Raw genomic sequence first — 25,645 nt, 5'->3', positions numbered from 1 at the left:
AAACATGGAAACAGCCTCTATTTCTGACCAAGAGCTTGTCCTCTCTGTGCGTGAGTTGGCTCTGTGTGTGTGTGTCGTCTCTGTGCGTGTGTCGTCTCTTTGTGTGTTTCGTTTCTGTGTGTGTGTGTGTGTGTCGTGTCTTTGTGTGTGTGTGTTGGCTCCGTGTGTGTTTCCTCTGTGTGTGTGTGTGTGTGTCGTCTCTATGTGTCTCGTCTCTGTGTGTTTTGTCGTCTCTCTCTGTGTGTGTGTGTGTGTGTGTGTGTGTGTCGTCTCTATGTGTAAGTCGGCACTTTGAGTATGTCGTCTCTGTGTGTGTGTGTCGTCTCTGTATGGGTGTCGTCTCTGTGTGTGTGTGTGTGTGTTGTCTCTATGCATGTGTCGTCTGTATGTGTGTTTCGTATCTGTGTGTGTTTCGTATCTGTGTGTGTGTGTGTTGTCTCTGTGTGCGTGTTGTTATGAGTGTCCTTACTAAAAAAAAAACTACTTTATAAAAAAAAAAAAAATTAAATTGATAATAAGACCAAAATTATTTCATAAGATACGCCATGTCTCGTCTATCTGTGTGTTTTGACTCTGTGTGTGTGTATCGTCTCTGTCCATGTGTCGTCTCTATGTGTCGTTTCTGTGTGTTTGTCCTCTCTGTGTGTGATTCGTCTCTTTGTGTCTGTCGTCTCTCTGTGTGAGTGGACTCTGTGTGTGTGTGTCGTCTCTGTGCATGTGTCGTCTCTGTGGGTGTTTCGTATCTGTGTGTGTGTGTTGTCTCTGTGTGTTTGTCGTCTCTGTGTGCGTGTCGTCTCTCTATGTGTTGTCGTCTCTGTGTGTGTTGTCTCTGTGTGTGTGTTGTCTGTATTTGTGTGTCTTCTCTGTGTATGTTTGTGTGTGTGTGTGTGTCGTTTCTGTGTGCTTGTAGTCTCTGCGTGTCTGTCGTCTCTATGTTTAAGTCGTAACAGTGAGTGTGTCGTCTCTGTGTGTGTGTCGTCTCTGTGTGTGTGTTTGTATCGTCTCTGTGTGGAGGTTGTCTGTGTGTGTGTGTGTGTTGTCTCTATTTGTGTGTGTCATCTCTATGTGTGTTGGTCATATCTGTGTGTGTGTGTGTCTGGTCTCTCTGTGCGTGTTGACTCTGTGTGTGTATCGTCTCTGTGCATGTGTCGTCTCTTGGTGTTGTTAATGTTTGTTTGTCATCTCGGTGTGTGATTAGTCTACGTTTGTCTTTAGTATCTGTGTGTTTGTAATCTCTGTGTGTGAGTGGACTCTGTGTGTGTGTTTCGTCTCTGTGGGTGTTTTGTATCTGTGTGTCTGTCATCTCTATGTCTGTGTTGTCTCTATGTGTGTGTCGTCTCTGTGTGTGTGTGTCGTTTCTGTGTGTGTGTCCTCTCTGTGTGTGTGTCGTCGCTTTGTGTGTGTCGTATCTGTGTGTGTGTTGTCTCTGTGTGTTTGTCGTATCTGTGTGCGTGTAGTCTCTATATGTGGGTCGTGTCTTTGTGTTTGTCGTCTCTGTTCGTCTATGTTTGTGATTCGTCACTGTTAGTCTGTCGTCTCTGTGTGTGTGTAGTCTCTGTGTCTGTGTCGTCTCTGTGTTTGTGTCGTCTCTGTGTGTAAGTCGTCTGTTTGAGTGTGTCGTCTCTGTGTGTGTGTGTCGTCTCTGTGTGGTTTTTGTCTCTGTGTGTGTGTGTGTTGTCTCTCTGTGTGTGTAGTCTCTATGTGTGTGTCATCTCTGTGTGTGTGTCGTATCTGTGTGTGTGTCGTCTCTATGTGTGTTTTGTCATTTATGTGTGAGTGTCTCGTCTCTCTGTGTGTGTTGATTATGTGTGTGTGTATCGTCTCTGTGAATGTGTCGTCTCTATATGTCGTTTCTGTGTGTTTGTCCTCTCTGTGTGTGATTCGTCTCTTTTTGTCTGTCGTCTCTGTGTGTTTGTCGTCTCTGTGTGTGTGTCGTCTCTATGTAGAAGTCGTCACTTTGAGTGTGTCGTCTCTGTGTGTGTGTGTCGTCTCTCTCTGTGTGTAATCTCTCTGTGTTTGTCGTCTCTGTGTGTGTGTCGTCTCTATGTGTAAGTCGTCTCTTTGTGTGTTTCGTCTCTGTGTGTGTGTCGTCTCTTTTTGTGTGTCGTCTCTGTGTGTTTGTCGTCTCTGTGCGTGTGTCGTCTCTATGTTTAAGTCGTCACTTTGTGTGTGTCGTCTCTGTGTGTGTGTTTGTTGTCTCTGTGTGGTTGTTGTCTCTCTGTGTGTGTGTGTTGTCTCTATGTCTGTGTTGTCTCTATGTGTGTTTCGTATCTGTGTGTGTGTGTGACGTCTCTTTGTGTGTGTCGTCTCTATGTGTGTTTGTCATGTCTGTGTGTGTGTCTCATCTCTCTGTGTGTGTTGACTCTGTGCGTGTGTATCGTCTCTGTGTGTGTGTCGTCTCTATGTGTCGTTTCTGTGTGTTTGTCCTCTCTGTGTGTGATTCATCTCTTTGTGTCTGTCGTCTCTGTGTGGTTTTTAAATTTTTGGGTCACCTGCCGGAGACTCTGGGCGGGTGGGTGCCCCCAAATATTGTCCCAAATTCCTCTCTCAATATAGCACTTGTTCACAGATACCCAGCGTCTCCAATCACTTTTCCAATAGTATCTATTCATTGTCTCAGCTCAGTTTAGAAAATCTGAGCCAATTTCCACTTTTTCAAATTTAGGGTCACTTGCCTGAGACTCTGAGCAGGTGAGGTGGGCACCTCCAAAAATTTGTCCCAATTTCCACTCTCGCCTTAGAACTTATTCACGGATACCTAAAACCGTCAACGGTTAGACTGTTGCCCCAAGCGGTAACCATGCCATGCTCTACACACATATCAACAATATATTTTTGGTTTTTTGTTATCCGTTTTCACAATGGGGTCCCAATCGAGCTCATGTCCATCGCTTAGCATTCAGGTCTTGACAAATAAAGCCCAGATAGTCGGACCCCAACGCTCCAATCTGAACACTGACTAAGACCCCAATTCTGAGCTAGTAAATTTCAACCATTCAGGGTGGTGGACTAAGACCCTAAGTCTTAGCGAGTGAATTTCCACCATTCAGGCTGGTGGAATAAGACCCCAATTCTGAGTTAATAAATTTTGACCGTTCAGGCTGGTGGAATTAGACCACAATACTGAGCCAGTGGATTTCCACCATTCAGGCTGTTGGACTAAAACCCTAATACTGAGCTAGTGGATTTCAACCATTCTGGCACTTTGACTTTTCATTCCCAATTAAATTAAAAAATAAGTATTTTCAACTAGAAATAATGAGCATCGTTAAAAACTAAGACGAATGGATATTATCCCGTATATGAAGTGAGCTATTCCCTTCGAAATAAATTGTTATTTATGTAAGAATTTGACTTGTCATTCACAATTAAATTAAAAATAAGCTTTTTCAACTAGAAATAAGGAACATCGTTAAAAACTAAGACGAATGGAAATTATCCCGTATATGAAGTTAGCTACCCCCCTCCGAAATACCTTATTCTTTATGTTAGACTCTGACTTTTCATTCCCAATTAAATTAAAAAATAAGCATTTTCAACTAGAAATAAGGAGCATCGTTAAAAACTAAGACGAATGGAAATTATCCCGTATATGAAGTTAGCTACCCCCTCCGAAATACCTTGTTCTTTATGTTAGACTTTGACTTTTCATTCCCAATTAAATTAAAAAAAAAGTCCTATCATCTTGGAAGTTAGTAATGTAGTTGTTAAGCAGAAAAATACTTCATCAAACTTTTATATCTTCGCTTAAGGTTGAATGGAGTTATGGCTAGGGGGATGAGTCCTAAAACCATCTGAATTCATTGTGAGGTGGAGTCATAAAACCCGCTGGAAGTCATTGAGGGGAGGAGTCGTTGAACTCTCGGTAACTAATAAATTCATTAAACTTCCCAAAAAAAATCACACGGAAGACCCTTACTTTTTGAATGAACACCATGTAAAGAAAAAATCAAACGGCTTAAAACAATAGAGCCCCCTCAAACCTCGTGAAGTCATTTTAAATGGTATAAAAATTATTTATTTAATAGAAATCCTCGCCTTCAATTGAACGGAAAAAATATAAGAATTATTTATTTAACAGAAATTCTCGATTTTTTGAACGAACACCATGTAAAGAAAAAATCACACTGGCTTAAAACAACAGAGTCCTTCAAACGGAACTTTGAAAAATCAAGAGAATGTAAAAGTTACAAGGTAAACCATGGCCCCTTTGGGAGCCTAGAGAATCTTTGAGGACCGGGGGGTTCCTTCGGGGTTGGGGTGGGGGGATCGGAGCCCTTTGGGGTTGTGGTAAGGGACCTCACGGCTAAACCACGACAAAAGCACTACTCTCGTGGAACTCAATTCCCATTTAACTCAACCCCCGTGCAACTGAAGCCCCCTTGTAACTGAACCCCTGTATAACCGAAACCCCCGTGCAACTATATCCCCTTTAACTGAACCTTCGTGCAACTCAACCCTCCATGCAACCCATCCCCCTCAAAACACTTTTCAGCTATTTCTTTTTAAATTGACAATACTTTTCAAACGTTACTTATGTATTATACAGACCACATCGGTGAGGTAAAGCTAGGTCAAGTCACAATGTCATTCTATCGTTACTTTTCAATTAAGCTATTGAATACCTTCTAACCAATGTCTCTTGTAAGTTTCAAATCTATTAAGTATCTGTGCATATTCTTTGTATTGTTGATGCAAGCATCCCATTCTTTAATTACCCGTGAGGCATTCTTAACCATCACAATACCTTTACGCAAATATCTTTTCGCAAAAAAATCGCAAATCTCGTAAACTAAAGAAGTAATTACCCTTTTCAAAAACATTAGTCCTTCTATTAATGAACCAATGAAACGAAACCAGTCTGATAGCATCACACATTGTCGCTCCTAGTTCCAAAAATGGAATGCATGTAGCGGTCGTAGTAATAGGTTTAAAAACCTATTAGCCAAGTTTAAAAAAAAAAACTACTAATCAACTTACAGATGAATGACCACGGATTTAACCTAAAAAAAACTTGTATATCATGAAATAGAAATTCAGTTAATTGTGTCAGAAAAAACTTGAACCAAAACAGATTATACCCAACCTGTTTGGTACGGGGGCGTACGCAAAGTATATAGCTTCAAGCAAATTCCATATGATATTTCAAATTGCTATAGCTTCCATAGAATCCAGAAGGCCATGTGAGGGAGCTCTGAATCTTTTTGAAAAGGTGTAAAGCTTCTACAGAATAATGTAGAAATTGCTATAGCTTCCATAGAATCCAGAAGGCCATGTGAGGGAGCTCTGAATCTTTTTGAAAAGGTGTAAAGCTTCTACAGAATAATGTAGAAATTGCTATATCTTCCATAGAATCCAGAAGGCCATGTGAGGGAGCTCTGATTCTTTTTTGAAAAGGTGTAAAGCTTCTACAGAATAATGTAGAAATTGCTATAGCTTCCATAGAATTCAAAAGATGGTTACTACTCTCCCCCACGCGCATCATTCCCCCAAACACATCCAATCAAAATTTTGAGAGCCATTTTGTTCAGTGTTGTTGATTTCCAGATAGAAATTATGTTTTTGAGGAGGACACTCCCCCACAGCCCTCAGGGCAAGGGTTTTAAGTTATGCCCTGGGGGCATGTAAGAACGAAGTTGGCACAATGTATTATTTATTATTTTTTCCTTTAGAGCAGGGCACTTCGTATCGAAGAAGTTGTCCTAGAAACTTCGAAAAGGGCTCATTCAATTGAAAATTGGAGTGGCTTGTGCCCTTTTTAATAGTCGAAAGTGACTGGAAGGCACCTAACACCCCTTCCACGGCCACCATTTCCCGAAGCACATCCACTCAAAGTTTTGATATAGCCTTTTTTGATCAGTGGAGTTGATTTTCACATAGAAATTATGTTTTTAAGTTGGGAACTACCCAACGGCTCTCAAAGCAAGGGTTGTAACTTATGCCAATGGGGCCTATGCGGCTTTTATAGATTGCGTTGTCGTAGAAACTCAAAAAAGGCTCATTCGATTGGAAATTGGAGTGGCTAGTGCCCTTTTTAATAGTCGAAAGTGATTGGAGGGCAACTAGCCCACTCCCCCACGCCCATCATTCCCCCAAACACATCCAATCATAAATTTCAGATAGCCATTTTGTTCCACGAAGTTTAAAGTTCAGGAAATTGTACCTTTGAGCAGGACACTCCCACCACAGTCTTCGGGGCAAGGGTTATAAGTTATGCCCTGGTGACGTATAAGGTTTTAACTGAAATCTTTGTCGTAGAAACTTGAAAAAGGGCTCATTCGATTGGGAATTCAAAGGGCTAGAGCCCTTTTTAATAGTCGAAAGTAATTTGAGGGCTTCTAACCCTCCTCTCACGCCCACCTTTACCCTAAACACATCAAATCAAAATTTTGATATAGCCATTTTGTTTCACGCAGTTTAAAGTTCAGGAAATTATACCTTTGAGCAGGAAACTCCCCCCACAGTCTTCAGGGTAAGGGTTATAAGTTATGCCCAGGGGGTATATAAGTTTTTATTGAAATCTTTGTCTTGAAAAAGAGCTCTTTCGATTGGAAATTGAAAGGGATAATGCCCTTTAAATAGTTGAAAGTGATTGAAGGGCAACTAACCCCCCTCTCACGCCCACCATTTCCCCAAACACATCCAATCAAAATTTTGAGATATAAATTTTGTTCAACGTAGTCGAAAGTTCTGGAAATTAGGTCTTTTGGAATGATAACTCAGAGCCCTCAGTGCAAGGGCTGGTCCTCAGTGCAAGGGTTGTAAGTTATGCCCTGGGGGCATAAAAGGTTTATATAGAAAGTTGTTGTAGAAATTTCAAAAAGGGCTCATTTGTTTGGAAATTGAAATTACCCTTTTTAATTGTCGAAAGGGAGGGGAGAGTAATTGACCCCCCTCTCACGCCCACCATTTCCCCAAACACATTCAATCGAAGTTTATAAATAGCTTATTTGTTTAACGTGTTTTAATGTTTAGAAATATGGGTATCTATAAAGGGAATACCCACCAAAGTCTCCTGGACAAAGGTTGTAAGACATGCCCTGGGGCTTATATGGATTTTATAGATATAGTTGTAGTAAAAACTTCAAAAAGGGCTCATTCGTTTGAAAATTGAGAGGGATACTGTCCATTCTAATAGTCAAAAATGATTGGAGGGTAGTTAAAACCCCTATTAAACCAGCGATTTCTCTAAAACCGTTTAATCAAAATTTTCATATAGCCATTTTATCCAACGCAGCAGAAATTTCTGGAAATTGGGTCTTTGAGGATGACAACCCCTTCCCCTAGCCCTCAGGGCGAGGGTTGTAAGTTATGTCCTGGGGCCATATAAGGTTTTTACTGAAAGCGTTGCCGTAGAAACTCCAAAAGGGCTCATTTGACTGGAAATTGAAAGGGCTAGTGCCTTTTTTAATAGTTGAAAGGGATGAGAGAGCGACTAACTTCCCACTCACGTCCCCCATTTTCCCAAACACATCCAATAAAAATTTTCAAATAGCCATTTTATTTAACGTAGTTGAAAGTTCTGGAAATTATGTCTTTGAGGATGACAACCACCCTCACAGCCCTTAGGGTAAGGGTTGTAATTTATGCTCCGGGGGCATCTAAGGTGTTTATAGAAAGCGTTGTCGTAGAAACTCAAAAGGGGCTTATTCCATTGGAAATCGAAAGGCCTAGTGCCCTTTTTAATAGTCGAAAGGGATTGGAAGGATTAAAATTTTTATATTAAAGATTGATGTTGGTATAATGTATGATTTTTTGTTGTTGTTGTTGTTGCTTAGACCAGGGCACTTCGTATCGAAGGATTTTTCGTAGGAACTTCGAGAAGGGCTCGTTCGATTGAAAATAGAAAGGGATGATCCCCTTTTTAATAATCGAAAGTAATTGTAGGGCAACTAATCCCCCTACCACCCCCACCCTCCCATTTAACTTTATGTTTAAAAAATAAAGGTTGCCTTAAGATTAAATAAAAATGTACTGTGTTAATGCTAATTCTCAATAAGGCGTCTCAGCAGTATCCCAAAAACGACTGAGGGTATTATGTTCAAACTTTTGGGGCTACTTCTGCTCTTAAAATTTAACCAAGTCAAAATATCGTAAGTGTATCCAAGCTATCAAAGAGAGTAAGTAGATTTTTTTGCGAATGGTATCAAGTTTTCCATTTCAGGTCAACTAGAGGAGGTATGAAACGAAATTAAACGGTACTATTTGTGTCCAGATTTTTAAAGGGTGTATGTTGTTAAAAATTGCTGAAAATTTTTCTCCTGCATACAAATAGCAGGCCAAACTATAAAGTCTTAAAAAAACGATTAGATTTAAAGAATTATTTTCTTTTTCCCTGAAAGGACTGTTTCAATATAAAACTAACAGAAATTAATTAAAAAAAACTTTTTCCACAAAATAAGTTTTTCAAAGAAAAGTAAAGAACTCCACTAAACAAAAAATGAGCAAAAATAAAATCAAATAATCTACCAAGCTTAAAACTACCGCTAATCAGCATCGATAAATAAATGTAACCCAAAACGAACAGAAATTACAATAAATAACCGACTCAAACTCAAAACGAGCAGAAATTAACATAAGTTGGGCTCAAAACCCTTATGCCTCCCCAAGGCCAGAAAATAATTTGCACTTTAATTGAAAAAAATACAAACGAATGTGCATTGTCAGTTTAACATACATATACTAATATTTAGTAATCAATATGTTAATATTATTTGATTTATTAAAGTTGTAAAAGTAATAACGTTTATATTTTTTTCGGTAAAGTGCAAATTATGTTCTGGCCTTGGGAAGGCATAGGGGTTTTGAGCCCAGCTTATGTTAATTTCTGCTCGTTTTGAGTTTGACTCTGTTATTTATTGTAATTTCTGTTCGTTTTGGGTTTCAATTATTTATCGATGTTGATTTGTGGTAGTTTCGAGCTTGGTAGATTATTTGATTTTATTTTTCCTCATTTTTTGTTTAATGGAGCTCTTTACTTTTCTTTGAAAAACTTATTTTGTGGAAAAAGTTTTTTTTAATTAATTTCCTTAAAATGCCGAGACTTCTGCATATCTTCATTTTAATCAACTCAATGTGACGCTTGAAAGATAGATTTTCATCAACAAGGATGCCCAAAAAAATGAACATATCGGTCTTTAGATATATGAATTATCCCATTTGGCTGGTGAATTTCGGATAACTGGGGATAAAAAAAAAAACTGAACTTGAAAAAATTTAGGATAAGATAATTAGCAACAAGCCATAAAATTAATCTATCAAACAAATTTTCCAAATTTAATCGAAGCTCTGATTAGCAATTTCCAGAAGTGTCAAGTGTGCTGTCATCAGCAAAACAGACAGGAACATCAGAAGAAGGCGAACTATAGTTGCCACTATGGGCAAGGGAAGGCTTAAGAGGACAAAGTCTACAGCAATTAATAAGTTTCTGCTTTCTTACAACATAATAAAGATCATTTGCATGAATCAAAAATAGTACAGGCCCTAAAACTGATCCCTGGGGACGCCAAAATTCACCTGTGAGGGTGAACGGAAAAGTGGATCAACAGAAATTAACCTATCATTCAAACAAAACTAAAATCAAGAAAATACATTTCCCCTTATGCCAAAATGAGACATCTTCGATAGAAGAATTTCAGGGGTTAAGAAATCGAATGCCTCACAAATATCCGATGAAGGAAGCATTTAATAGAATCCTGATTATGTTGGTCTTACAGCCATTTAACTTTGAATATGGGATGCGATTTGTCCTGGTATCGATGAATGCATTTGTTTTGTGGGGGTTACAGTGAACACAATTTTATATCAAAAGAAAATTGCAAAGAAAATCATGAAGAAAATTGCTGGCTTTGTGTTTGTGTAGAAACTTCTTACTTGTGTAGTTTGAAAATCTGTGGCCGAGCAAATAAAGCCCCTTTCGTATTTTTCTTCCTCTTTTAGTCCTTATTTCAGGTAATTTGTTTTTGTTAACAAATTGACGCAGGGCAGATATACCTTAAGAAATCGAATGCCTTGCGAATATCCAGGAATATGGCAGCCGGAATTAATCCCGAACCTAACGCAGAATGAATAAAATTCAAAAGGGTCATACAGGCATGTTCAGTGGAGTGCTTCATTCGGAAACCACATTGAAAATCATGAAGAAAATATTTAAATTTTAGGAAAGTAAGGAGACGAGAAAGCACAGCCTTTTCAGATTTTGCTATATACTGATAAAATAAAAATTTGTCGATAATTTGCTGGATCATTCCTTGCTCCACTTTATACAAAACAATAATCCAAGCACGCTTGAGAGCCTCTGGAAAAAACTCCACATTCAGATGAAAGATTAATAAGTTTTGTTAGAGGCAAAACTATTGAAGGAAGAATAGATTTAACTACCTTAGTAGGAATAGAATCTGGTCCACATGAGGTCAAGTTTTTCAAGCCATTAACAATTTTAGTAATTTCAGTGACACCAATTGGGGGGTTGAGGGGCACCTCCTCCAGATTAAAAAAAAAAACTTTCTTTGGTAGGCTATTTTCGTTGAAAAACACTTTTTTTCGGTATCTAAATTGAAAAAAAAGGAAAATTACCCCTCTCACAAATTTTGAAGAATAAATTTTACCCCCAAACAGTTTCGTGAATTGGCACCCCTGTTTTTCTTTCGTTAGAACACTGTAGATGACAGTATACACTATCAATATCTAATTTACACACAAACTCCATTTTCCTTTCATTAAACAAATTAGCTAATTAGTTCAAATAAATCTATTTCTTTAATTGCGCAAAAAAAGATGAACAAAGACAACAATTAATTAGAGTTGTTATGTAACCTACCACCCGCCCACTCCCCCTTAACTACCGGGTACATATAGAAGGTGTGCTCACCCGCTCTGTAAGGCTGTAGGCGCAATGACTAGCTTGATGCATCCTTTAATTAACCATAAAGACTTTAGAACAGGGTTGCCAAATGGGTGCTTTTTTTATTATATTTTTTTTAGCCTGTTCCCCTTGGGTAACGCCGGTAGACTTTAGGTCATTTAGGATCTAATTAAATAAAAAAAACACAAGTTTTCAAATGTAAGTAAGAAGCAACATTAAAACTTAAAAGTAACAGAAATTATTCCGTATATGAGGGAAGCCACCCTCCTCCTCAATACTCCGCTCTTCCAGCTTTTTCGTACTACTTTTTTTTAAATTATTCTAACTAACTAGCTATATTAATATAACTATAATTAGCTATATTAGTTTGGTAAAGTCAAACTTTAGCGTCAAGAGTGAGGTATTGAAAGGAAACAGTCCCTCTGATATACTGAATAGTTTCCGTTCGTTAAGTTTTAATGTTGCTCTTTACTTTCAATTGAAAAAAAGCTTTTTGTTTAATTTCTGATCGTTTCTCAAATAATACCGTGAAATTCGCCTCCCCCCTCCATGGAAAATTTCCCTCCCAAAAACTCCTTCATGGAAAGTTCCTCCTGCGTAAAATTCCCCCCCCCCCCAAGAAAATTTCCTCCGGACAATGAGGCCCAAAAAATTCTCCTTAGCCTACTTTCATTTGAATAAGACTTGTTTTAATTTAATTTCTGATCGTTTTCCAAATCATGCCGGAAATCTCCCACTCCCCCCTTCAACTAATAAACATGCATCCAGCATCCGTGATCTTTCTTCTGGCAAAAATACACAATTCCACATTTGTGCAGATGGTATTAATATAAGTTCAATAGGGAAAATCCTTTTATTAGGCAGTGAACCACAACAAAATAATCTCTGGATATTTCGGTCAAATGTACAGTGGCCGTTATTAGCAGATACGCTGAGAAAAAACTACTTATGACATCTCGGGCAAAGCCTGGATGTTCAAACAAAATGAGAAAAGGGGTTTGTTCCGGGAAATGTTCCGTTCTATATGATAATTTTACAAAATGTGTCCCTTTTTTGCCCTTTAATGTCCCAAATTTCTAAAATGTATCACTTTCTTCCCTTTTAAGACATTGTGTCCCGGCACATGGGAATGTGTCCTTTTGACATCAACGCGTCCATTTGGCCATCCTGTTCACATTTGCACTCACCCTAACTGTGAAAAATAAGTCAGCTTTAGAACACTGGCAGAAAATATGAAAACACCATTTCACCTTGTTCATTACAAATGATTGTCAGTTTATGATCGCTTATAACACTTGCGTGACCGTTCTCTTCGCAAGGCAAAGATTTATAGCTCTACACAGGGCTGGCAACTACTCAAGTGTAACTGAAACCATAATATATTTTGTGCGGTTCAGTGCAGACAGGCACACATTGTTCGGGAGGGGGAGGGGTCCGAATTCTGGATTCGGTCAAAAGTTATCCCAATAGTAAAAACAAGGACACATGGGCAACAACATAAGATACTATGAAGAAAATTGCATCAATAATATTTAGGAACGGGGGCAGAAGCACTCACGTGCCCCACTCGCGTGCCTTGTGCAAGGTATAGGCTATATTCGTTTTACGTGTCAAAATTATGCTTATTAATTCAATACCTGCACATGAAAGATGGTCACCTCGGACGGATTCGGGAAATCCCTGTTTAAAATTTAGAAAAAGGGGGGGGGGTAACAGTACATTTATGGAGGTTTTAGAGCAACGCGAGGGGTTACTAAGCTCAAAATCAGTTAAATACAAAATACATGTTCTCATTTTTAAAACGGTGATTAGATTTAGAAAAAAACAAATTACATGATTTTTTCTACTATTAAAGAGGTAAACATTCAACTATCTTTAACAGCTGATGGATATTTAATATATAGGGTTTCAAAATTTAAATAATTAGGTGTAATCATTGATGAATTATTGTCACGGAAAGAACATGTAAATTCAATATCTATAAAGATTGCAAGAGTAGCTGGGATTTTGTACAGACTTAAACATTTCCTTCCGCAAAAAGTTCTGCGAACCCTTTATTTTACTCTTGCTTATCCTTATATTCAATATAGTTGTTACGTTTGGGCTAATTCTTTCTGTTATAATTTAAAGATAATTCAAATGTTACAAAATAGAGCTGTAAAGTCAATTTATTTAATAAACTTAATATTAAAGAAGTGTTTCTTAAATCTCAGTTGCAGACAGTAAGACAAGTTTGCCAGCTCCAAACTGCTGTTTTCATGTATAAATACTTGAATGGTCTAGCACCCCCAGGACCAACTTGTCCTTTTTCATTTATCGTCAGATTATCGTGCTTATCCAACGTCGTCATCTACACATTTTTCTCTTATCTTGGATATGTGTCACACGCAAAGAGCAGCTTTTTCTATCAAACACGTTGGAGTGAAATTATGGAAGAGTAATCTGCTGGAAATAAAAGATTCTGTTTCAGTTCCGTCATTTCGATACAACTATAAGAGACATCTTCTTTCTACTAGTACAAATGAATAATGTTTACGAGGATTCTCTCTTTTTTATGTAGTGCACAGTGCCTTTTTTCAGTTTTTTTTTTTTTTTTTTTTTTTTTTTTTTTTTTTTTTTTTTTTTTCAAAGTTTAACACTTTGTTGTTTCGTCAATAATCAGTGATAATATTTAAATGAATACTCGAGTTCTCCAGGGGCTACATTTAGGCCCTAGGGTTCATTGATCAATCCCTGGAGTTGTGTTTTATTTGTGTGTTTATATTGAATAAAGTCAAAGCCAAGTCAAAGATGCAGTAAGCCTAATTTCCTATCCCTAAATATTGACTTTTCTCTAATTTGTCTTTGCCCTCTAATTATTTTCTGAATTTTGACCTTTAATCACTTGTTGTTGGTGGGAAATTGGTTTTAGGTGAGCTGCTAATGAGTTTCGAAAGGTGAAAATTGCGAACAATACTAGCTAGAAGGAACTTGAACAGCTATTTTTCAGTCCTTTTTTTAATGAGATAACCAACACCTAATAACAATGTTTAACATAACTAATGATATCGAAACTATATACACGAAACAAAATACCACATTAGTTCAAGAAAGTTGCAGTCGAAGGGGTGTTCGTTTTCCGCGTAATTGTGCACAACTCGGAGCACCATGTGTGCCACAGAATTCTACCACACTTAGCACAGCTTCCTCTATGCTTGGTAAAGTTTCCAGCACGTTTAGCACAGATTCCGCCACACTTGGCATGCTTCTACCACCACGCTTGGCACACGGCACATGGTGTATGTAATTTCTGTAAGTGGACATCCCATCTGTTGCAGTTTGTATTCTTTGCACTGACGAAAATACGAAAATCCCATCTTTCATCCACCCAGTCACTACGGTATTTGTAGTTCCCATGAGATCAATTATAGTCTCATTTTTTCTAGTTCTAGACACACTGTTCAGCAATGAGTTCTTAAGTGGGGAACTCCTTCCAGTACGCACGGTTGGGCGAACCCATTCCTAGAGAAAAGGGGGTCTAAAAGTTTATTTTCCTTAATCCTTTCCGATCTGAAAGAAATCCTCTTATATCCCATCCATATAGGAGAGCAAAGGGGCCAGACTGAAGTTAGAACCAAAGGGAGGGAGAAACTTATAGGACAATTTGGACTTTCGGTGATTTAACTAGGAACTATGGGATTTAACTAGGAACTAAAAATACTAGCGCCACCTTCAGTGTACCGCCTGGCAACTACAATAAAAAGTATCAAACAGTTCGTGGTAACGAACTGTAAGTAAGGAGCGACAACGGCTCAATGGAAACCGAAACTCTAGAAAACGGTATTTTGATACAAATAGATACATCAAAAGAATCAGATTTTAATGCTGATTTCAAATATATAAGTTTCATCAAGTTTAATCCAACTCATAAAAAGTTACGCGCCTGAGAAAATTTGGCTGATTTTCGAAAAAGGGGGAAAGACCCCTAAAAGTTATAGAACCTTAATGAAAATCACACCATCATATTCCGCGTATCAGAGAACCCTTCTGTAGAGTTTTCAAGCTCCCATCTACAAAAATGTGGAATTTTGCCTTTTTTGCCAGAAGAAAGATCACGGGTGCGTGTTTATTTGTTTGTTTGTTTTTTTTTTGTTTTTTTTCCCCAGGGGTGATTTTATCGACCCAGTGGTCCTAAAATGTCTTGGGAGGGCTCATTTGTATGGAAATTAAAAGTTTTAGTGCCCTTTTTAAAAGACAAAAAATGGAAGGGCACCTAGGCCCCCTCCCATGTTCTTTTTTTTCCAAAGGCACCTGATCAAAATTTTGAGATAGCCATTTTGTTCAGCATGTTCGAAAATATTATAAGTAGGTCTTTTAGGATGTCTTAATCTTCCGAAGTTCCGGGGGGGAGGGATGAAAGTTGTAAGCTTTACCCAATGTTAACGGATAGTATTGGTTATTTGGAAGTATACAGACGTTTTCAGGGGAGATTTTTCCTGGTAGTGGGGGGGGCGGTGGGTCGGAGGTTATGTGGGAGAATCTTTCCATGAAGGAAGTTCTCATGGGGGAAGGGACATTGCTATGAAGGGGACGCCGGACTTCCCAGCATTATTTAAAAAAAGATCAGACATTTAATATAAAAAAACAACTATTTCAACTGCAACAGCAGCAACATCGAAACTTTAAACGAACAGAAAATATTACACATATGATTGGGTTCACCCCGTAGTCAATGCCTCGCTCTTTAAGCCAAAGATTTTTTAGTACTTTCATAAGAGCTATTTATTCTAATTAACAGCCTTTGTGATTAAGCGGTCATTTTTCAAGAATTGGAACAAAATTCGAAATTTCGCTTAAAGAGCTAGGTATTGACTAGAGAGCGAACCCCCTAATACACGTATTAAAAATATATGAATATAGAAGTTCGTTACGTAAGTTAATTTGTGAGTTGCGTATATTTATTACTAATAAAAACGTTCGTAAATAAAATTAAACAAGTTTCGAGAAAGCCATTTAACTTAATAAAAGTAAATTAATATGAAAATTTTGTTTTAATTATTCATGTACGGTGAGCCAAGATCAAAACCTGCATTTATTCAAAAACGTTCAAAAATTAAATAAAAAAACAAGTTTTTTAGACTGAAAGTAAGGAGCGACATTAAAACTTAAACGAACAGAAATTATTCCGTATATGAAAGGGGCTATGCCCTCCTCAACGCCTCGCTCTTTACGCAAAAGTTTGACTCTGTCTCACAACTTCATTTTTTAAAACAATAAAAACCTTAGCGTAAAGAGCGAGGCGTTGAGTAGGGGACAGCCCCTTTCATATACGGAATAATTTCTGTTCGTTTTAAGTTTTAATGTCGCTCCTTACTTTCAGTTTAAAAAACCTGTTATTTTTATTTAATAAAAAAAAAGAATCGAAGACTTACATATTTGATAGGACGCTCCTGCGATGTAATAGGGTTAAAGTTAAAAATTCTCTGCAAGTGTTAATCAGAATTTTTATTTTAGAGAATTAATTAGTCAAAATCCAGTCACCATTAAGAAGGGCCTAGGTTAGCTTAGTAAAATCCTGGTAGGTTAAGAAAATTAGTTGGCTTAAAAGATAGTAGGCCCACTGGGGACAGGGTTCTGCTTTGAAAATTGTATATTTGATTGTGCAAAGCACCAGAGTTGAAGCTGAAGTTTCTCTGTAATTGATAATTAACCATCATAGTTTCGTGGTCAAGCAGTTCGTGGTAACGAACAGTAAGAAAGGAGCGACCAGGCTCAATAGTAACCGAAACTCTAAAAAACGGAATTTTGATACAATAGAATAGATGCATCAAAAGAATCAGATTTTTATGCTGATTTCAAATATATAAGTTTCATGAAGTTTAGTCTTACCCATCAAAAGTTACGATCCTGAGAAAATTTGCCTTATTTTCGAAAAAAGGGGACCCCCCCCAAAAAAAAAGTCAGAGAATCTTAATCTACCATCAGATTCAGCGTATCAAAGAACCCTGCTATAGAGGTTTCAAGCTCATATCTGCAAAAATGTGGAATTTTGTATTTTTTCCAGAAGAAAGATAACGGATGCGTTTTTTTTTTTTTTCAGGGTTGATCGTATCGATCCGGTGGGCCTAGATCATCGGGAGAGGGCTCAATCGAACGGAAATTAAAAGTTATAATGCCCTTTTTAAGTGACAAAAAAAATTGAGGGCAACTAGGCCCCCTCCAACGCTCATTTTTTCCCAAAATCACCCGATCAAAATTTTGAGATTTTGCCATTTGTCACAAAATTTGAGGCATTTTGTTCAGCATAGTAGAAAAATCTAATAACTATGTCTTTAAGGACGACTTAATTCCCCGCAGTCCTTGGGAGAAGGGCTGAAAGTTGTGAACTTTGCCCACTGTTTACATATAGTATTGGTTATTGGGAAGTATACAGACGTTTTCAGGGGCATTTTTTCTGGTGGGGGGTCGGGCGGTGGGGGTTATGTGGGAGGATATTTCCATGGAGAAATTTTTCATGGGGGAAGGGAATTTTCCACGAAGGGGACGCCAGATTTCCCACCATTTTTAAAAAAAACGATCAAAAATAAAATAAAAAAACAAGTTTTTTTCAACTGAAGGTAAGGAGCGACATTAAAACTTAAAACGAACCGAAATTATTACACGAGTGAGTGCGCTCCCCCAAGCATAGCATATATTAAATAGGTAACATAACCTAACATAGGTATCTCCCCCCCCCTAAACCCCAAAAAACAATAGTTTAAATATTGTAAATTCAATGAGGAACCACGCTTTGCGATCAATTTAGATAGCAAATACCCGTTTTACGGGTCTCCATGTATGCATTTCCTGGACAGTATATAGCGCTGTGTTAGGTATAATGCACTAGTAGGCTACCCTATTTTATTTTCATCCTATTCTGTTTTATTTCATTAGCAATATATATATATATATATATATATATATATATATATATATATATATATATATATATATATATATATATATATATATATATATATATATATATATATATATATATATATATATATATATATATATATATATATATATATATATATATATATATATATATATATATATATAAAATATATATATATATATATATATATATATATGTAAGCAAGTTAGTATCCATGATTTTTTCCTGGATCCTTTCGCCCCCTCTGTATACCATGTTTGTATGTATATGTATCGAATTGGAATTCCTATTTTACTAGCTATTAATTAATAACCGAGACCCCTCTACCCTAGTGTTTCAGCCGGCTTAACACATGCAAAGTAAATAATAACGCAATTCTAGAGTCGAATCAGGAAATCCGATCCTTCCCCGGTAGACAACACAACTTGCCGCGTTCGTGCTACCCAAGCGTGTCAGCCGAGTTCCGACGGCGGCAGGTGCACAGAACCCGTATCTAATTAACCGAAACGGATTGCTTACATTTGAACAAAGCTACAGATAACTTTCAGCCAGGTTGTATCATAACTTTGAAATCAACAGGGAAAACAAAATTACCAATTTATGTAAATGGTTAGAATGGTCGCAAATGAACTTTGTATGAAATCAGATAAGGTTTTAAGTTAAAAATCTAGGGTTTGTGCCTGTGACAGGGACGTACGCAGGGGGGGGGGGCCTCCAGGCCCGCCCCTCCCCCCCGAAATATCACGATTTTTTTCATTTTCCCATAATTTTCAGATTTTCCTCACAGAATAATGGGTTTTAAGGATTTGCCCCCCCCCCCGAAACAAATTCCTGCGTACGTGCCTGGACCCTATATTCTTTAGTTAATTTCAGGACCCCCCCTTTCGCGGAAAATTCCCCTGCATGCAAAATTGAACAGTCAAAGAGAAAGTACAACATAGGTAGGCTACCTCTTTTATTTCGGTATAATGCCAATATAAAGAATATGTAGTCTAACTAAAAAAAATATTGGGTATTATGCCGAAATAAAAGAACTATCTATTTTAAGAGGCATGTTTATTTTAATTTCTTTAAGGGCAATTTCCGGTGGGGGGGGGGGAGAACGTCGAGACCCCTGTTTCGACATACGAAATATTTAGCGTACAAATCAATAATCCAGTAAAGCAGGATAACGGCGACAAACTCTTTCATCTTGAGGGTCGCATCAAGGCACATATACAAGAAGTCATGTTGGGGAAGGGGCAGATTGCAGGGTACAATTTTATGATGAACAGGCAAATTACATGAATACTATCAAATAAATAAAAAAAAACATTGGAATTCAATGCTTCGGAATACTCTTGGCTCGGAGCCTCCCCCACTCCCTGCGTAAGTGCCCGGCCGAAATATTGACACCAAATAGTCAGAGTAAAAATTGTACTTTCTACGTACTAAATACTAGTACGTACTACGTACTACGTAGATACTACGTACTACTTACGTAGGGAGTGAGTGACCAACAGTACATTAAAAACAATTTGAAACATTTCGCATTTTAATTTACGTAACATTCAAGTTGACGAAATAACCTGGTACATATTCCCATAAGATATATCTGGGAGAAATCCTGACCGTAATTTAAATTTAAAAAAAAAACATGTTTTATCAACTGAAAATAAAGACAACATTAAAACTTAAAGCGAACATAAAGTATTCCGCATTTGAGGAGAGGGTCACCCCATCCTCAACCCTCCCTCTTCTCGCTAAAGACTTAAAGTTCATTAAAAAAAAACATCTCATTTAAATCGACAAAAAGTCAAAATTTAGCGTAAAGAGTGAAGATTGAGTAAGGGGTGGCCTCAATATACGGAAACATTTCGGTTCATTTAAAGTTTCTATAATGTTCCAAAAACTTTCAGTTGAAAAAAATTGTTTTTTTTTTATTAATTTAATTTCTTACCTTTTTTTCAAATAATACCATGAACTCCCCTTTCCTTCCCCCGTGTAAAATTCCTACTGGACAATTCCATAGAGTCTCTCCCCCCCCCCAGTAAAATTCTTGCTTCTGAACCCCCCTAAAAAAAAGCGTATATTTCCTATTGACAAATAGTATATGTGAACTATGAGCAAGTTGTGAAACATATATGTGTGGGGAAGATGATGAGGATATTTTTCACTTTTGGGGGAATTGTAAGGAATTGGCGGATCTGAGAAATGACTGTTTTTCGTTAATGTTGGCAGATAGAAGGTGGGTGGAAGGGATTGTAGGATCACGAGTTAAAATGACATTAAGGAATTTGGCTAGGTGTGTTGATGAAGGGCTGATACATTGTGAAAGATGTAGGTCCTATCTCTATAATTATTTTCGTGAAGATTCATATACAAGTACGTTTTTTCTTTTAATTTATTTATGTTTTTTTTGTTGGTTTTGTTATGTTTACGGTCTGTTTTTTTTCCTATGGCCCGATGTCTTTTTTTGGAAATACATACATACATACATATATTCCTTTCCACAAAGGCTATAGGGGTTCTTGTCATTCCCAAGGGCACAGTTACTGGAATTTCTAACTTTGCTGAATCAAATAGCTATCTCAAAATTTCCAAATCATCAGAGAATTCTTATTTTCAGTTCGACGATCAACGGGTCGTCATACCGAAATTTTGATACAATTGGATCAACTACTTTTTTCGTCTGTGATATTGGGCATTGGTACTTTTTGTCATAAGGGTTTTAGGCCAAACTTTTACAAAAAAGAAAAGTTTGGAGAACCTTACTAGCCAGCAAAAGAGCAAAAAGATTCTAATCCGGGCGAAATTCCAATCTTGTAACTGTGAACGATTGGGACAGAAAAGACTGTCGTTTTTTCTTGTTCGATTTTGTTCTTGAACCATGAGATTTTCGTGGCACCTAGTGGCTTGTGAAAATTCTACTGAATTCGGAACACCATCTATGGATTTTTAACGAAAATTTCTGACGGTTAACGGCTTATAAAAGGAGCCAATGGAAACACTGATTCGCATAGCTATCTATAGCGTTTCAATTGACCAGTTGCATGATTAGTATTTTTTGTTGTCTTTTATAGGTTACATCCAGGGAAGTTAATATTAGGCGGATAAGTCGGATAACGGATGCTCGAACGCGCTCAATGTTAAAGGAACTTTGAATGAGACACATAATCGGCGCTGTTATCAAGCCTAATTCTAATTCTATCCACTTTAATGCAGCCCCGGCATTGTTCTTGTCACAGCGCAAATATTTATTTCAAAGCAAGCTTGGAAAGCAAAGAAATTAAGTGGTATATATCAGGGATGGGTAATTTTCTAGCACTTGGAGAAAGAAGGAAATATTTAAATAGGGTAAGCGTGATGGACCACGTCCTGTTTGGAGAAGCTGGAGAGAAGTTTGGAGAACTGCTTTACCTTATTACTCGCGGATTACAGGATTTAAGGAACGAATTATTTTCAAGTGATAAAGAATTATTTAAAAGTAGCCTAATGTGGGGCCAAATGAGTTGCTCCTTTCTGTAATAGGATCAAATGAGGGTAAAGGAGGAAGGCCTACAAAGGGCAAAGGAGGAGAAAGGGGATGGAAACAATATTAAATGTACAATTTTTTTTGTAGCCATGGCCCTTGTGGATTTTCAACATTAAATATCTATCTATCCATTTTTCAGCATTATACTGAACACAAATATTAATGAAAAGGGAAGCTCGCTTTGCTAGCCAGGTTGCGAAAATTATCTTGCAAATTTCATTCAATTAGCAAAATTTCAAACCTTTGACTGGACTTCCACTCGTATAATTAGACATAACCGATCCTGTGATATAATCTTCAGTATCAAAAACAAAAGAGGGCATGGTGACATTGACTTCAAATCGTGTTTGGTAATATTCCTCTACAAAGAAGTGTGTTTCTTCTACTTGTCCCTGGGCTACAATCCTTATTGTCCATTTCCCATATACAGGCTGATTTGATAAAATATATTCCAAGCTTACGGATCCAAAGTTGGACTAAAATAGTAACAAGTCAATATTATTATATAAATATATATGTTTATATAAGTTAATATGTTATTACATATATTATTAATTAATATATTAAATAACAATTGTACATATTATTCATCATTAATATGTTACTAATTATAATATTAATCAACAAGTCATACAGTATTAGTAGACTATATATAATATATGTAATATAAGTCGATATATTAATATGAGTTATATCAAAATATTAAGAAATATTAGGAAAAGTCATTAAGTCAATAATTAAAATGATTAAATCAGTCAGCCTTATATCGAAATTAGACAAACATATACTAATATTTAAATTTGAATTGAAATTGGGGGGGGGGCTGCAAACCAGTTAAAATATACATAGCATCGTATTTCAGAAGTTACTTCTTTTAGATATACCAACTGAAAATAGAACTAAAATCAAACTCCCGAAAACCAAATTAAACTAAAAATAAACTTATAGGTAATTTTATGCATGATAATTTCATTTAATCTAGTTTCTAATGTTTGTTTACTATTTCTTTTATTGATTTTTTTTTCTTGGTGTAAGAAGGGAATTCGGCTCTATTAGAGGTTATGATAGTGATTTAAAAAAAAAAAAATATTACCTCCGTATCTTATGGACATAGTCAGAACCAAAAATCAGATATTTACAGTTTTCGGTGGTCTGTGCAAATCAATCTGTGAGATATTAATCAACCTTTTCCCTTATCTCTCTTCATCTAATTAGCTGCTTACTTTGTTCTTGTTTATTTTCCCAGATGAAAAGCTTTAAACAAAGGAGATACACGACAGTACCAACCGTGGGTTTTTTAATTTTGCAAGTAGAAATTGTCGGCAAACAAAAATTGATACATCCGTCTTCTATTCCGTGACCTGTTTTATGCCTTAGGCATGCCATATTCGCGTCATTTGAAAAAAAATTCAAATGTACAAATAATAATTTGTTCATAGCCAACATCATAAAAAAATATATTTGACACTCGTGGAGTAATTGAAAGAAAAAAGAGCCAGAAACAAAACTAAACATCAGCATAAAACCAAACATAAAAAATAAAGATCACAGACAACTAAAACACTAAACAAAAAACATAGAACAAAAAAAAAAAAAAAAAAAAAAACATAGTTGTCTGTGTTATAAAACAAAGACAACTAAAACACTAACAAAAAACATCGAAAAAAAAATTATAAGGCGATGATAACACCCTAGGAACATCCTCTACAAGCGTCGCACATAATAAAAATATTTTATTTTTAACCGACGTCATATATAAAAATGATACTTGTCGGATATAACAATATTTTTATTTACAGGAATAATATATGTTTTTCTTTGATATTAGCATTAAAATTGTACAGAAACAGAAAATTAAAGTGGAACAGCTGTTTCGGCCAAGTTTAATATCGCCGCTTCTTGGCCATTAAGGTCCTTGCGTCTGACAAGCGAAAGTATGCAGTATCCAAACTTCGATCTTTCCTTATTTGATTTTTTTAATTATATTGAAATGTTTTTTTTTAGTTGAAAAAATTTATTTTTTAATAATTATACCTTAACGCTTGTTGGTCAATCATAAATATCATGGGCAGCGCAATCGCGCTGCCTAAGTAAAGAACGATGTTGGCACAATGTATTATTTATTTTTTGGTTTGTTTTTTTCCATACCAGGGCACTTCATTCCGAAGGAGTTGTCGTAGAAACTTCGAAAAAGGCTCATTTGATTGGAAATTGGAGTGGCTTGTGCCCTTTTTATAGTCGAAAGTGATTGGAAGGCAACTAAGACCCCTTCCAAGCCCACCATTTCCCCAAACACATCCAATCAAAATTTCGAGATACTAATTTTGTTCAGCATGGTTGATTTCCAGAGAAAATATATTTTTGAGGAGGACCCTCCCCCAAAACCCTCAGGACAAGGGTTTTAAGTTATGCCCTGGGGGCCTATAAGAGCGATGTTGGCACAACGTATTATTTATTATTTTTTTCCTTTAGACCAGGGCACTTCGTATTGAAGAAGTTGTCGTAGAAACTTCGAAAAGGGCTTATTCAATTGGAAATTGGAGTGGCTTGTGCCCTTTTTAATAGTCGAAAGTGATTGGAATGTGACGAACGCCCCATCCACGCCCACCATTTCTCGAAACACATCCAATCAAAATTTTGAGATAGCTATTATGTTCAGTGTAGTTGATTTCCAGACAGAAATTATGTTTTTGAGGAGGAGAGTCCCCCACAGCCCTCAGGGCAAGGGTTGTAAGTTATGCCCTGGGGGCATATAAGGATTATATAGAAAGCGTTGTCGTAGAAACTTCAAAAAGGACTCATTCGATTGGAAATTGAAATGACTAGTGCTCTTTTTAACATTCGACAGTAATTAGAGGGCAGCTAACGCCTCTTCCACACCCGCAATTTCCCCAAACACATCCAATCAAAATTTTGAAATAGCCATTTTGTTCCATGCAGTTTAAAGTTTAGGAAATTATACCTTTGAGCAGGACACTTCTGGCACATTCGATTGGAAATTCAAAGGGCTAGTACCCTTTTTAATGGTCGAAAGTGATTGGACGGCAACTAGCACCCGTCTCACGCCCACTTTTTCCCCAAACACATCCAATCAAAATTTTAAGATAGCCATTTTGTTCAACGTAGTTGAGTTTTGGAAATTAGGTCTTTGAGGATGACAAACCCCCACAGCCCTCAGAGCAAGGGTTGTAATCTATGCCCTGAGGGCATATAAGGTTTTTATAGAACGCGTTGTCGTAGAAACTTCAAAAAGGGTTCATTCGATTGGAAATTGAAATGGCTAGTGCCCTTTTTAATAGTCGCAAGTGATAATATACTGATATTTATTAGTCAAAATATTAATATTATTTGATTTATTAAAGTTATAAAAGTAAAAATATTTATATTTTATCAGTAAAGTGCAAATTATGTTTTGGCCTTGGGAAGGCATAGGGGTTTTGAGCCTAACTCATGTTAGTTTCTATTCGTTTTGAGTTTGACTCGGTTTTTAATTGCAATTTCTGTTCGTTTTGGGTTTCATTTGTTTATCAATACCAATGCGTGGTAGTTACACGGTTGGTGGATTATTTGATTTTATTTGCTCATTTTTTGTTTAATGGAGTTCTTTACTTTTCTTTGAAAAACTTATTTTGTGAATTTTTTTTAAATAATTACACTTAAAATTTGAACATTGCTCAACTCTATAAGTGATCAATTGCACGTGGTATATTATTGGCGCTGTATGTGCGCGTGATTTTTATTTGTTCAAAAAAGTGAGACTATAAAATGGCCCAGGGATTAAGCTCTAAGAGTGTTCATAGGTTATGGTGCATATACCCTGTGTTGAGTTGGCAGTGTGTAAAGTTGCTCGGTGTTCCGATCCCTGTACTGCGTTGAATTAAATTAGAACCCGCTTAGCCAAGGGAGGAGGAACCTTGTTCCTTTGCGTGCCAAAACTATCTATAGATTTTGTTCAATTTTACTTCGCATGCCGAACAAAATTTGTAGATATATCGGTCTAATTAGCATTTAATTTGAATTATAATCATTTTAAATGATCACGAAGCACGCAAAGGGGGAAATTGGAACATTATTAATTTTATCATTAATTTTGTGTATCGTGATGATACACGCCTATTAATCTCGCCAAGTGTCCAAAATATTGTTCGAGTCTCAATCAATTTTTTGCTTGTTAAAATATGTAAATGAGTAAAATATGATATAAAAATGAGTATTACAAGCGGTTTCTTACTGATTCTACTAATCTTTTTAATTTTTTGGCATTCTTTTATGCCATTTATTCACAGACTCAACAACTGATGAAAATGTAAGAAGTGGGGGGGGAGATCTTTCTTCGACTTTTCTAACA

General features: G+C 36.8%; 1 protein-coding gene across 1 annotated transcript in view; it reads right to left on the bottom strand.

Moving 5' to 3' along the window:
* Mcr (macroglobulin complement-related) overlaps nt 1-25,645 on the bottom strand; it is a 205,527-nt gene that overhangs the window by 99,951 nt on the left and 79,931 nt on the right. Inside the window, exon 5 of the mRNA XM_089097665.1 lies at nt 21,539-21,773. Within this exon, the coding sequence (XP_088953791.1) occupies nt 21,539-21,773 (235 nt within the window). The remainder of the gene's footprint in view (nt 1-21,538; nt 21,774-25,645) is intronic.

This window comes from Artemia sp. Qi Xiang Cuo, chromosome 12, assembly GCF_049724085.1.
Source record: "Artemia sp. Qi Xiang Cuo chromosome 12, ASM4972408v1, whole genome shotgun sequence".
NCBI lineage: Eukaryota > Metazoa > Arthropoda > Branchiopoda > Anostraca > Artemiidae > Artemia > Artemia sp. Qi Xiang Cuo.
This window is presented reverse-complemented; position numbering and strand designations above follow the sequence as displayed.